Source organism: Ornithodoros turicata, chromosome 9 (genome assembly GCF_037126465.1).
Source record: "Ornithodoros turicata isolate Travis chromosome 9, ASM3712646v1, whole genome shotgun sequence".
Lineage (NCBI taxonomy): Eukaryota > Metazoa > Arthropoda > Arachnida > Ixodida > Argasidae > Ornithodoros > Ornithodoros turicata.
This window is the reverse complement of record NC_088209.1, coordinates 1,351,207-1,364,416: the sequence shown is the minus strand read 5'-3', so window position 1 is coordinate 1,364,416 and position 13,210 is coordinate 1,351,207. Positions and strand designations below refer to the sequence as shown.

Sequence of the window (13,210 nt, the reverse complement as noted above, 5' to 3'; positions counted from 1 at the left end):
ACATGTTTATGAAGATTAAAAGCACAAAAGAGAAATTCTGCCATACTTTGTGGGGCCTTGTAGATGGGAAGATTGACGATTTAGTAGGAGTTTTAATGCAAGTTGAGGGCTTGGCTGGCACGGTTCACATAAGTCAATAGATAACATCTTTGTCACGCGTCGTTGACGATGAGGTTGGTTCGGCTTCAGATTCCAAATGATATTTTTAAGGCAGGGCCAATTGAACACAAAAGTCGATAAAACGTTGCTTTCCTCTTCACTCGTACAATCAAATATTCGTTGTCCAGAAAGCCGAAATTTACTATCCAGAGCTCCCGGGATTTCAGGATCCGAACCCCACTGATGAAATAATTATGCGTGGTGCTATACAGTCGAGCCCTTTTATAACGATATTGACGGGAACGCGAAATCTGATCTTTATATCAGAGTATCGCTAAAAACGAGCTTTCGAGACATTGCCGCTCAGGTTCGCGTAAACGAAGTAGATCGCCACAAGTAGAACGCCGCTGAACATGCGCGTTTGTTGGGAGCGCAAAAGCATTTTATCTAGCTCTAAATTGATGCAGCTATTTGTCGAAAGCTTTTGATAACATAACCGCCGATATCGTGTGAGGCGTCGCACCTTTCGAGATCGACGACCTCGTCCATTGCTCGTCATCCAATGCCGCAGTCATCACCGTTCTCACGGTCGGGACTGCGTGGTCCATCAGAATGCGCCTCCGCCATGGGTAATCCGTGCACGAGTGTTTGGGTGTCGACACACAACTGTCTGCCAATACACGTTTTCGAAGCGGTGGTATTTCACAACGCGGTTTTGCACCAGTACGAAACCCGTAGAGCGCATGTAACTTCGGGTTGAGCCACGCGTCTTTCCTCATCAAAAAGTGCCTCGGAACCGCAGACACCATCGTAGCAAGCATGCAGCAAAACAAGAAAAAAAGCTTTAAGACGAGAGAACGATGTGGAGAGGGAACAACGTTCTCTACTTCGCGTGAGCCCCCCCCCCCCCGCCCTTTCGAAGTCGCGTGCCTTGCAACGCACTCATCTAATCCCCGGCATTCATGCGCGGATTAACGCACAGCGTTGTAAGGGCTCTTGAAAATGCCAATGTAATTTGTTTTCAGTGAAATGGTGCAATCTGGCTTTCTAATTTTCACGCATTTTACCGGCCACCGGGAGAATTCTGATCACTATATGCGAGCAAGCGCTTTCGCGGCGATCGTTCAAACGATGTTTTGTTCACATGTAGTTCAATGGGAGAGCTGACAGGAAGCAGCAATTCGATCACAATATCGGAGTTGTTATTGTTTTGAAGATCGTAATAAACGGGCTCGACTGTATTTACTGTGACTGTACTAGTCTTCATCACAGTAATGTGAAGCATCTGAGTGGCTGTTATGCCACTCCATCACTTTTCAGGAAAATACGTTTTCCGCAAAGTGCTTGTTTCGCTTGTTGAGTATCACTAATCCTCAATTAGGTATCCCAGCAGACTTCACGCTGAAGATATAGATCAGACAGAGCATTCAAAAATTACATTTGGGCACTGATTATCAACAAATTATCGAGACGTGTATACATTTGAAACGACAAAGTCGGTTTTGTATACGGAACACTCGCCCCAGTAATGCGGAAGAATTATGCATCTCCTGAGCAAATAAAATTGCATTTCTAATATACCATAAAAGGGATGGAAGGAAAGCGTGAGCGTCGTCGTAAAACCTACGCCACTAAATGCTGAGCGTCTCAGTTCAACATGTGCGAGCCTGCACACCTGACACAAAGACATGCAAGAAACGGCTGCAATCCTCCTTCGCAAAGGATCATCGCACTTGCATCATAATAGGGGCGATTCCAAACACAATATAGCCGCCAATGCTATAAGCTCCTCTACTGTTCTGTACATTTTCTCTCATTAGATCATGAACAATACTGGCGGTCTCTCCGATGATGATGCAATGCACGACGTCGTAGCATTGCCACCGCTAAGAAATTAAGTGGAAATTTTAAATTTTGGAAACGTTTCACTGAGCACTGAGTCCACCTACTCAACTTGCACCTTCATAAAATCATTAGCCAAAACAGTGAGCTTAACAAATGAGCGCGTATCCAACAGCGTTAAAAATGGTTTGCTCAGGAACTGCGACTGAAACTGAGGATTTCTAGAAACATCTCTGGGCATATGCTATTGTATCACTAGACAACATTCTTAGGTGCCTTATATCATAACTCACCTAGCCAAGCGTCATTTGCAGAGCCCCCACTCATGATCTCCATGAAAGAATAGCAGGTTCCCTTTCTGTAAAAGGATGCATAGCAAAGGTTAATCTTGGCAGTGCTCTAAGAAACATTACTGGCTGGATGACTGCAGGACTACACAATAATAAAAAAAAAGAATGAGGTATTGCACTCCCATAAAAGGACCCCACGCATGTATGGTTGAGAAAGGAGTTAAATATTCTAACCTGGTTACGAGACACTGCGTCACACTGTAAAGACCATTGTGCATGCTTGATTGTGCAGCTAAGAACACAGCTAGGAAACTGTGGCGTTTGTTGCCATGTTACTCAGCCAACATGCTCTATACATATATCATCTTGCGCTTTTGTAGGAAACCTACATACAGGGTATGCAGATGGGTAGAAATCCAGCGAACCAGTAAGGAAAAGAGAAGTGCTCTCGTCCCGAGGCACTTCCCTTAACGCTGTTTATCTGGGGGAAGGTTTTGCTATGACCTCTCGGCACTTTTATCAAATTTAATTTTCGCAATTTTAATTTCCCAACTTTCACTGCACGGCCCATGTGAGTGGTTACGTGACTGGTTTAAATCATACTCGGGTTTTTGGAAAACCAGAGTTAGGGTAATGAATTGTTATTACGAAGAGTACGCTTCTTTATCGGGTGTTTCGCAGCGGACCAACCTGGGACCTTTGCTATTCTCAATCTTTATTCGCGACATTGTTAGTGCTCTTGAGCGATCAAAGGTGCCGCTGTACGCGGATGATGCGAAGATTTTTTTAAATGTCCGCAATCCAGTTGATTGTGAATCGCTGAGGTATGATATTAATAATCTAGTTGCACGGTGCTGGAATAACAATCTTTCGATTAATCCCGTCAAGACTAAGGTTTTAACGTTGCATCGAAAGAAGGACCCATAATATGAAGACACGAGGCAAATATTACAGAAATCGCTCACGTGCAAAGTGTTTGTGATTTGGGCGTGCATATTGATTGTAGGCTTTCCTTTTCTAGTAAACACGCCGTGGGACTGGCAACTTTGCAGTATGCATGAGTCTTGTTGGACATGTTGGACATGAGCATGAGTTGGAGTCTTGAATCGAATGACACGTCAGCTTAAAAGGACCATGAAAGGATATTTGACAAGCCTACGATCATTTTTAATTTGTTCCCTCATACTAAAGCATTCACCCTGTGAAATATCAAGTTGAAAACCATCCAAATAGCGAAAATATTCTATATTAACCACAGTCGTGAACGGCAGCTCCTACGGCCCGCCTGCGAGGCACACTGACCGTGACATCATACACAGAGGATGTTGCCGATTCGCGGACGGGCTTTTGCGACCAAACTGCAAAATTTGCAAGCAAGATTGCAAACTTGGCCATTAAATATGTTTTAATTTGACCCGGAGATAAGATTGTATCTAACCGTTGACACAAAGTCCTACCAGATGCGTAATGCAGCCGTTGACTGTTAGCATGGTTATCGGAGCACGTTTTCCTATCCGATCATCTTCCATGCCAGAAAATGTCTCTGTTGGTGGCTTTTATGAGCTGCTTACGAAACGATTCCTAGACACTGTGTGCGTCGCATAATCTCTTCCTGCATTGCTAGCAATTTGAGTTTCGCCATAGTTCTACTGATTTTGATGGCAGATATACGACGTCGTTGTGGTCCAAACCAAAACCATGCACCCACATGGTCCCACAGGGTGCACAGTTAGCTGAGAGGACTGGACGGCGATGACGTAAGCCCGCTTTGCCGGGATGTATCTGGCGGTCACGCCCCACTATTTTTGCGTGGGAATTGCGCCCCCAGTGCCCATAATAGCGTTAAAAATTGATGTGTGTATGATAGGGAGGGATCGTGAGAACCGTTTCCGGCAGAGTACTCGAAATTCGCGCAAACCATTTCATGGTCCCTTTAAGGGTTTTCATTGTTTTTTCATTTGTATTGTACTATTGTACGCTCAAAGCTCGAGTTTGTTTCAGTGCCTTGGAACTGTTTGCTGAAGTGCTATGAGATGGAGATGGAGAAGGTACAAGAGCGCCTTGTCCGTATTGTATAGGAGATATATTTTCAGCGTAAGTGCTACCATGATTATCTATATATTTTGTCTCAACTTGGTCTTAGTATTCTTTATAGCTGCAGACAAATACGGGACACCCTGTATTTATTCGAGGCTGTGAATTTCGAGCGAGCAATTCCTTGTCTCTCAAAATGTTAATGTTCCTCGTAGACGTAATGCGAGTGTTTTATTTTTTTAGCTGGCATATTCTACCTTATCACCTTCGTCTAGGTTGCAGATTGCGTACAATGCATTTCCCCAGGACGCTGACCTTTTTAGTGCTTTCTCTTTATTTAAAAGTGCTGTTCCTACTTGACGAGTTGCCTTCCATAAGTTGATCATTGTTAAATGTTGGTACAACATATATCTGGCTCTTGTGCTGTTACGTGCACTTTAAGTAAATAATTTATCGATCTATCTATCATAAATATGTCATCTAGAAATAGTTTGAAAACGAGTGGCTGTTTTTCACTGTTGGCCAGGAATGTTTTGTCTAGGGATCCCATAAGGATGTTTGCATAGTTTGGGGCCATCTTTGTTGCCATAGCAGTGCCATTATTTTGGATGTAACGTTCGCTAGCGAATTCGAAATTGTTGTTGGTGAGTATTAGTTCTATGAGCTCCGATAAAACACATACGTCGTAGTTTCTTTCAATTCAATTCTTCAAATATCATCTACCTCCTTCAATGTAACACTCGCAATTTGCAATAACAAAAACTTTATTAAAAATTCGGTTCAACGACCACAGGTCCTATGTAACTAAGCCCAACCTCCCGGTTTCGTGTCACTTCAATCAACCTGAACACTCAATAGGCCTTTTGAGAAAAGCTAGTGCCATCTGTGGCGCCCGAGGTATTAAAGGGACCATGAAATGATTTTCGAGAAATCTGAGTACTCTGCAGGAAACCGTTCTCATGATCCCTCACTATCGTACACACATCGACTTTTAGCCGTATTCAGTACAACGGGGGCGCAGTTATCAGACAAATATAGCAGGGCGTGACCTCTGGATATATGCCTTCGAAGTGGGCTTACGTCATCGCCATCCAGTCCTCTCAGCCAACTGTGAACGACGAGGAGGACACACCCCGCCGGACCACGTGGGTGCATGGTTTCGGTTTGGACAACAACGACGTTGTATATCTCCCGTCGAAATCACTTGAAGTATGGCGAAAGGCAAATTATCAGCAATGGAGGAAGAGGTTATGCGACACACACAGCGTCTATGGATCGTTTGGTACGCAGCAGCTCATAAAATGTCACCGACGAAAGTATGTTCTGACGAAGATGAAGTTAAAAGGGGAAAACGTGCTCCGGTAACCATGCTGACAGTCAACGGCTATATTACATTTCTCGTAGGATTCTGTGTAAACGGTTAGTTATAATCTTGTCTCCAAGTCAAATTAAAACATATTTCATGACGAAGTATACAAGCTTGTTTGAAAATTTCGCACTTTGCTCACAAAAGCCCGTCTGCGAATCGGCAACATGTTCTGTGTATGATGTCACGGCCAGTTCGCCTCGGAGGCGGGCCGTAGCAGCTGCTGTTCACGCCTGTGGTAAATATCGAATATTTTCGATATTTGTAAGATTTTCAACTTCATATTTCACAGAGTGAATGCTTTAGTGCAGGGGAACTAATTAAAAATGATCGTGGGCTTGTCAAATATCGTTTCATGGTCCCTTTAAGAGAAGTTGGAGTGCCAGTTCGCTGTTGGCCGCTGCCGGTGCATGTGCAGACGCTATGCAGATTGCAGACGCTCTGGTTGCATCTCTCTGTGAAAGTGGTTGCCCGATTGCATTTCATTTTAGAATGTGCCGGTTGTAACGGACGCGGAAGAGGTAGCAAGTGTTCTCGAGACCAAGCCATGCGCTCTTTGTATGCCTTAAACACTCGAAGGAGGCCAACAGTACACAACATTCATTGCTCGCAAGGTAAAAGCTTCGCTAAACATCCCACGTGGTCTGTCAGGAGAAAGCAGACGACAGAGCAGTGTCTTTCAAACATCCCAAGACGCCTTGCGCCGCTCACTTGGGGGCCCGGGCGCGTTTCTCGAAAGGTTTATTGCTGATGTATCAATTTTTATTATTGAATCTGGGTTTCAGTCCATCCAATCCAGGGAACAACGCCAGTCATTTCTCATTTACAAATTTAAATCTCAGATGGATGAAGGCACCCAGGCATTCGCTCTACTATTCATACCATGAATACCATATACAAATCGCAATGACCACTCTAATCAATTGTACAGTTCACTTAGTGTTACCTTCCTTTTTTTTTTTTCAGATTACAACAAGCCGGCCTCTCTATTATACCTTGGAATGATGCTCCAGATTATGTCAACCATGGGACAAGGACCCCGCACGTGACCTTCATGAAAATTTCCAGAACTCTGTACGATGATCCTCAGGTGGTGAGCTCATACTCAAATGTGATGTCATTCAAGAAACCTACATAAGCCATAGCGCAAAGTCATTTATCTTTATCCCGAAGAAGGAGGAGCTTCCCCTGAAACGTCAGCCGTCTGTATTTTTGTAACTTTTTATATCTAAAAGTTAGTTATTTCTGTTAACTAATGCATTAAACCACTAATGTTTTACCTCCTTTCATGTAACTTCCGTCTCCCGCTCACTTATTCATTATTTTATATTAAAGGGGCACTGAAATGCAAAAACAAGTTCACCTCAAATTACGTTACATGTTATGTTAATTTTGTACTCATTATAATAAGTCAAAACTTCAATTCCATTACGGAGCTACAATCGAAATTATACCGGACACTTTCAGGCTTCAACGCTAAGCAGTGAACCTCATTTCAGCTCGTACATTGGTGTTTTTAGTCCATACTGTGCATGCACGCGCGTGCCACACCATGGACCAGTCCCAGCAAAAAACATAGTGCGCGTCGCTGTCCGAAGGACATGAAAATAAATGTTATTAGTGAACATTCACAAGAACTGTTGTGAGCTATAATTCAGTCAACCCATATTGAAAATTGCAGCAGTGCGCATCATGCCACGCATATACGGAACACTACAATTGGACCCGTTCCAAATCTCCATGCCCACGATAGGTACGCACGTGCTTCTGCTGTCTCATTGGATGCCGCCAATCTTTGCCACCTGGGGATACCATTCATTGCTGCCAAAGATGACTCTGTTTTCATTGCGTTTGTCTTGTAAACAGTAGCACTCTGTGAACTAATTTTGCTTGCATTGTACTAATTGAAACACTGACTTTTATTTGAAAGCAAGTTGTTTTTGCATTTCAGTGCCCCTTTAACTCGCGACCTTCACACACTTTCTCTTTGCATTTTTATACACAGGGTGTCCCAGCTAAATGCGAACACATCTTTTAAACATATATATCACTTTTTCTGAGATAGAATCAATTGCAATATAGCATATGCTGGAGGGCACTCCTTAGGAGGGCATTAGCAAACTCCTAAGGCAATACGCTCTGCAAGTAACAGAGCGTTTAGCGCGTATCTCCTCTCCCGGTTACTCCACTTGGAAAGCCCCATTGGCTATGGCGGCGCCCTCCCTCTTCCCTCTCACTGCCTCCTCTCATGCGCAGGGACGCACTTGCACAGCGTATGTCTTAATAAACCTCCAATAATTAACTGTTTAATTATAAAAGCTACGAAGTTGTCCCAATGAGAACTTCTAATCCCTTAGACCACCTGATACCGGAGCCGTTTTCAGAACAAAAATCCGTTCAAAAGATCGTCCGCAAAATAATCGTGAAGGAACACAGTTTTTTTGCTTTATTTTGTTCATTGCGTATGTTCGGAGACGCATCTTTCCTTCACCCCCAATGTGAGAGGGTGAAGGAGCACAGTGCCGCCTCATGCATTGAAGATGAGCTTTATCTTGCAGGAGCAAAACAAAAACAAATGTATTGGGTGACTCTATCGGAACTGCACTCATCTTGGGTTGCATTTTCTGTTCTTTTTTACCTTTTTCCAGGACGCAAGAGGCGATATTGTGCTGTTTCATCCTCTCGTGATGGGGATGAAGAAAAGACACGTCTCTGATGATGCACAATGAACAAAACAAAAGAGAAAATGGTGTTCCTTGGTACTTGGTAGATTTTTTGCGGGCGGTTTATTGAACGGATTTTTGTTCCGAGAATGGCTCCGGAATCAGGTGACAGAAGGGACCAGATGTGCTCTTTGGGACAACTTCCTACCTTTTACAATTAAAAAGTTAATTATTACATTGCTTTAGGAGTTTGCTAATGCCTCCCTAACGAGTGCCCTTCAGCATATACTATGTATATTGAAATTGATTTCATCTCAGGAAAAAGTGATATATATATATATTTAAAAACCATGTTCGCATTTAGCTGGGACACCCTGTATAGAAAATGCAAAAAGGAAGTGTTTGAAGGCCGCGAGTTAAAGGGGCACTGAAATGCCAAAAACAGATTGCACTCAAATGAAAGTCTGTTTCAATTAGTACAATGCAAGCAAAATTAGTCCAGAGAGTGCTACCGTCTAGAAGACAAACACAATGAAAACTGAGCCGTCTTTGGTGGCAACGAATGGTATCTCCAGGTGGCAAGGATTGGCGGCATCCAATGAGACAGCAGGAGAAGCGTGCGTATAGCTATCATGAGCATGTGGATTTGGAACGGGTAGCTGTCTCAGCGATGCGTTTGGCTGGTGGGCTGACTGAATTTTCGTGAATATGTTTGGAAGGCAGGGTAGTCGTGCAGGCTGTGAACTGTGAATGCTAGTAGGCGGATGTTGATTTTCTGGATTACTAGGCATCATTGGTGGCTCGTCCAGATTCCTGGTTGCTGTGTGATACAATACCGGTGTATACGACAAGGGCGTGAAAGCAAGTGTAGCTGAGTCGGTGAAAGCTCAATGTGCGCTTGGGAATGCAAAACTAAACTGTTCTCTGCAGGTCGCTTTTTTATTTCGTGTTTCTTCTTTACTTTTGAGTGCCGTGCTGATTGTGAATATGTTAACAAGAAGAGATAACCACAGCAATGCGAGACTGCCAGAAGCGCGCCCCTCTTCTCTTGACTCTTTCTTTATAATAAGTGCGAGGTCACTGGTCACACGACTTGACGACGTCATCGCATCATGTGGTGTCGTGACGTCACTGAATCACTGAACGAATCATTAAAACGAACTGAATCAAATAAATCGATTCACTAAAGAGAGTCATTTTGTCCATCACTATAGGATACATAGGCTCAAAACAGTTGAATGCAACAGCTGCTGAAGTCGTCTTTGCACTGAAGCATTCGTTTGCTACACGTGGCATCTGTAGATTTGTCGAATCAGACAATGGGACATGCTTCACAGCACACATGTCTTGAAAGTTGGAAAAGGCTGACAACCTCTAGTCCACTGCACCAAGGTCTCAAGGGTGACAGACTGCGAAAAATATCCACTGTCGCTGCACTTTGGATAGTAGTGACATATACGCGGGAATTTTAAAAATGAGAAATGTGCCTCATGATGAAGATCACCGGCACAACGTGCCTACGGAACAAGAACCAGGACATTTTTGCCAACTAAGTGAACTGCCCAAACCAGCTATCGTTCTAGGAGTCACAACAAAAGTAATACGAGCAAGAGCTAAACAAAAGTGTTATGCAAATCAACATGGTTCACAAACATTAGCATTACAGGTAGGCGACAAGGTGTGGGAGCATGAAAGCCCTTGCCACTGGACACCAGCATCAGTAACCGCCAAACATCCAACTCCTATTTGCTACAAACACGGCGTGGCACAGTGAGAAGAAACACCTCCATGATCCAGCCTACAAGGGCAGAGCTACGTCGTTGCAGTAGACGTGCAACGAAAACTTTTGATAGCCCGTATGGTTCCATCACCAACTCCTGGGATGCAACCTCATTGAGGCCTCAAACATCTACCACTACGATGACTCAGGCAGGACAAATAGCAAAGCCAGTTGTTAGACTTGACCTTTAAAATGAGGGAGATGTTATGATATGGCAACGCTCCGTACCTATACTTTTGTCCTACTATGTCGTTACACACATGTGCCGCAGGGTGTCGGAGCGAACCGAAAACCAGAACCAAAAACCGAGAAAAAGAAAGAAGAAAAAACACACTATTTTGGTGCGAACCGGAACGGAATCGAAACCGTATGCCTTTTTTTCGCTGAGGAGGGAAACCGAAAAATTTATTTAATGGTTTTCCGTCCAAGAGAAAACTTGGACGGTTTGGACTACGAATAAGTGAACGAAACTGATGTCGCGTGTTCTGAGGTCATGCCATGGATACTTTACGAGGGTTCCGGTTACGGTGGAATGTATGTCGTTATACTATGACCCTTAGGCTCCCTTTGTAACGTTTTATCGTTCGCGCACATAGACTCAGAGGTACATGCTAGGCCTCCATGTATTACACCAGGCCTGAAAGCTCCGAAGAAAGAGCTGTGCCCCACTTAGTTAATTTACCTGCCACATTGGCGCTCCCTACATGGCCCAAAAGGCTGCTAAGCAGACCACGATCCGCAATGAGGAACGACTATTACTACACCGTCACCTTCGCTCGTTGTTGCTCCTGGTACAGCATGCAGCAGCATTCTCCACGGATTGTGACGGTTGCGTGCATACTCACGAATGAATTACTGTCATCGTGTGCTTGAATAAACGTCTATCTAGAAAGCTTTTGACCAAGAACATTGATTTGAGGTAGCATTGTAAACAACAACGAGAATTGGCCGAGGCAGAGGTCATTACAGGGGATGAACCGGCGCACTAGCAGACAACTACCATCGTTATCACATATGTTCAGTCATACTCGCTCGTAAAAGTTGTTAAATTTCAGTAATTTCTGGATTTACACTTTTCAAAACCGAGACTGCGAAACCACTGGCTTTGTCTTCTAACGAAATACTCTCGGAGTTGGAAATACATTTTTTGCAGAAGATCATTTCCAAAAGCTTGATGTTGATCAACGCTTTGTGGTTCTCAAACTGACTTATACTTTAATGTGGCAATGATTCATTGCTGCATTAAGGCGTGTGGCTCCAGAAATGACAGAAGAAGAGACTGTAGCGAGAAATGTTCATATCGCGAGTTTCCTGCGGATCAGACGTTATACGATGCATGGAGGCGAGCAATACCGGAGCGCGCGGTAGGTATATGTTAACTTTGTGATTCTTTGTGATGCTTTTGAGGGTGGAAAGTGTAATGTAACCTCCTAAGGCTATTACACCCAATAAAAAGAGCATGAACGAATGAGAAAATACAAAGTTGGATATCGTCTTGGAATTTGAAACAGTGTATGGGGACGAGCGCTGGAGATCCCAAGTGGCATATGCGATGCGAAATCGAAATCTAGGAAGTTTTGCTTTGTACACGGCGCATATTTTTGTACTGGTAGTCAAATGTGCAAAACTGGAACCTTCTAGGAGCGGAGTGGAGGCCAAGTGAGCACGATAGAGTCTGTTCAAGGCACTTTCTCGAAAGTGATTACAAAGAAGATACGAGAAGGAATCTGAAATGTGGTGTGTTTTTCCCGATAAGCGACAGAAGCTCGACGATCTTACGCCGATATCTGGTGAACAGGCACCTATGGGAAGTGAAACAGATGACGTAATGCTACTGGACCCAGCGAATGACTCTACAGGCGAGACAGACCAAGGAAGGGCTGAAACACAGCATGACTGCTTGAGACCTACCGCTAACATGTTTGAGGGTACCTCCCAAACAGGGACAAGCATCACCGTACAGACAAACATAGTCTCTAGACACATTTGCTCAAAATTTCGAAAACTAAAATCGGCGATCCAGAATTGCAGGCGCAATACCGCCACTGTAGAGAGATTAAAGAGACAGAAAAACGTCTTGAAGCGCAAGCTTGATCGATATGAGGAAATGTACAATCTAAACAAAATCGAAAATGACATGGTAGAAGGTTTGGAAAGAGCAGCATTTTTGATAGACCAGTTGCGAAATCATAGCAAAAAATCAGTGGTCAGGTGGTCAGAGACGACAATTTGCCACAGCATCTTATGGAGCAGCAGGTCACCTAGTAGTTACGCTCTGCAACTATCATCAAATGTACTAAAACTCCCAACAAGACCCACACTGAAAAAGTACATTGGGCCAACAACCGCCGACTCAATAACGGAGCTCATAGTCACCAGGCTCAAGAGCGAAGCTGAAGGCTTGAAAGATGAGGAGAAACTTGAATCTCTTCTCATGGACGAAATGGCCATCAAGGAGTGCATCCTCTACAACAGGGCCAGTGACCACCTGACTGGATTTGTCAACTACGACGCCTCAAAATCAGCAGGACTTGAAGGGGAGGTCGCAAATAGACTCCTGCGCTTTTTGTTCTTGGGTTTAAGTACCCGTACCGTTTACCAGTGGGCTTCTACTTCACCAAAGGGCTCCAAGTCCCCCAACTGCACACCCTTATTTTGGAAATAATGAAGCGAGCCGAAGAAGCGGGATTCATCGTGGTGCATCGCTATGCAGAAGCGAGGACAAGCCCTCTATTCAACACCCATTTGACCCGCAGAGGAAGCTGTTCATAGCCTTCTGACCATTGTCACATAGTAAAAAACATTCTATCCCAGTTCTTATCGGATGACAAAAATTTACAGGTAGAACGTCAGAATGTGTCATCCAACTTCTTAAAAGACCTTGCTGACATCCAGGAAACGTCAGGTGACATCATCACTCCAGTGCCCTTTTCCCAAATAATCTAGAAAAAATGAATGTTAAGCGAGCAGTCCACATTTTTTCCCTAGAAGTTGTAGCAGCCTTGGAATGGCTACAGCAATATGGACAACAGTACGGCATTGGGTGCTTCAAGGTCGCTGCTGCGACTGTCAAGTTCATGAAGATGATCGGGGAGTGGTTCCAAATTCTTAACATAAAAAATCCAAATCACAGCAT

General features: G+C 43.9%; 1 protein-coding gene across 3 annotated transcripts in view; it reads right to left on the bottom strand.

Moving 5' to 3' along the window:
* Nucleotides 1–13,210, bottom strand: part of LOC135368048 (centrosome-associated protein 350-like) — a 168,599-nt gene that overhangs the window by 150,881 nt on the left and 4,508 nt on the right. For all 3 annotated transcript variants that reach the window (XM_064601126.1, XM_064601128.1, XM_064601127.1), the window contains exon 3: nt 2,235–2,299. In XM_064601126.1, coding sequence (XP_064457196.1) covers nt 2,235–2,277 — 43 coding nt within the window. In that variant the 5' untranslated portion in view covers nt 2,278–2,299. The remainder of the gene's footprint in view (nt 1–2,234; nt 2,300–13,210) is intronic.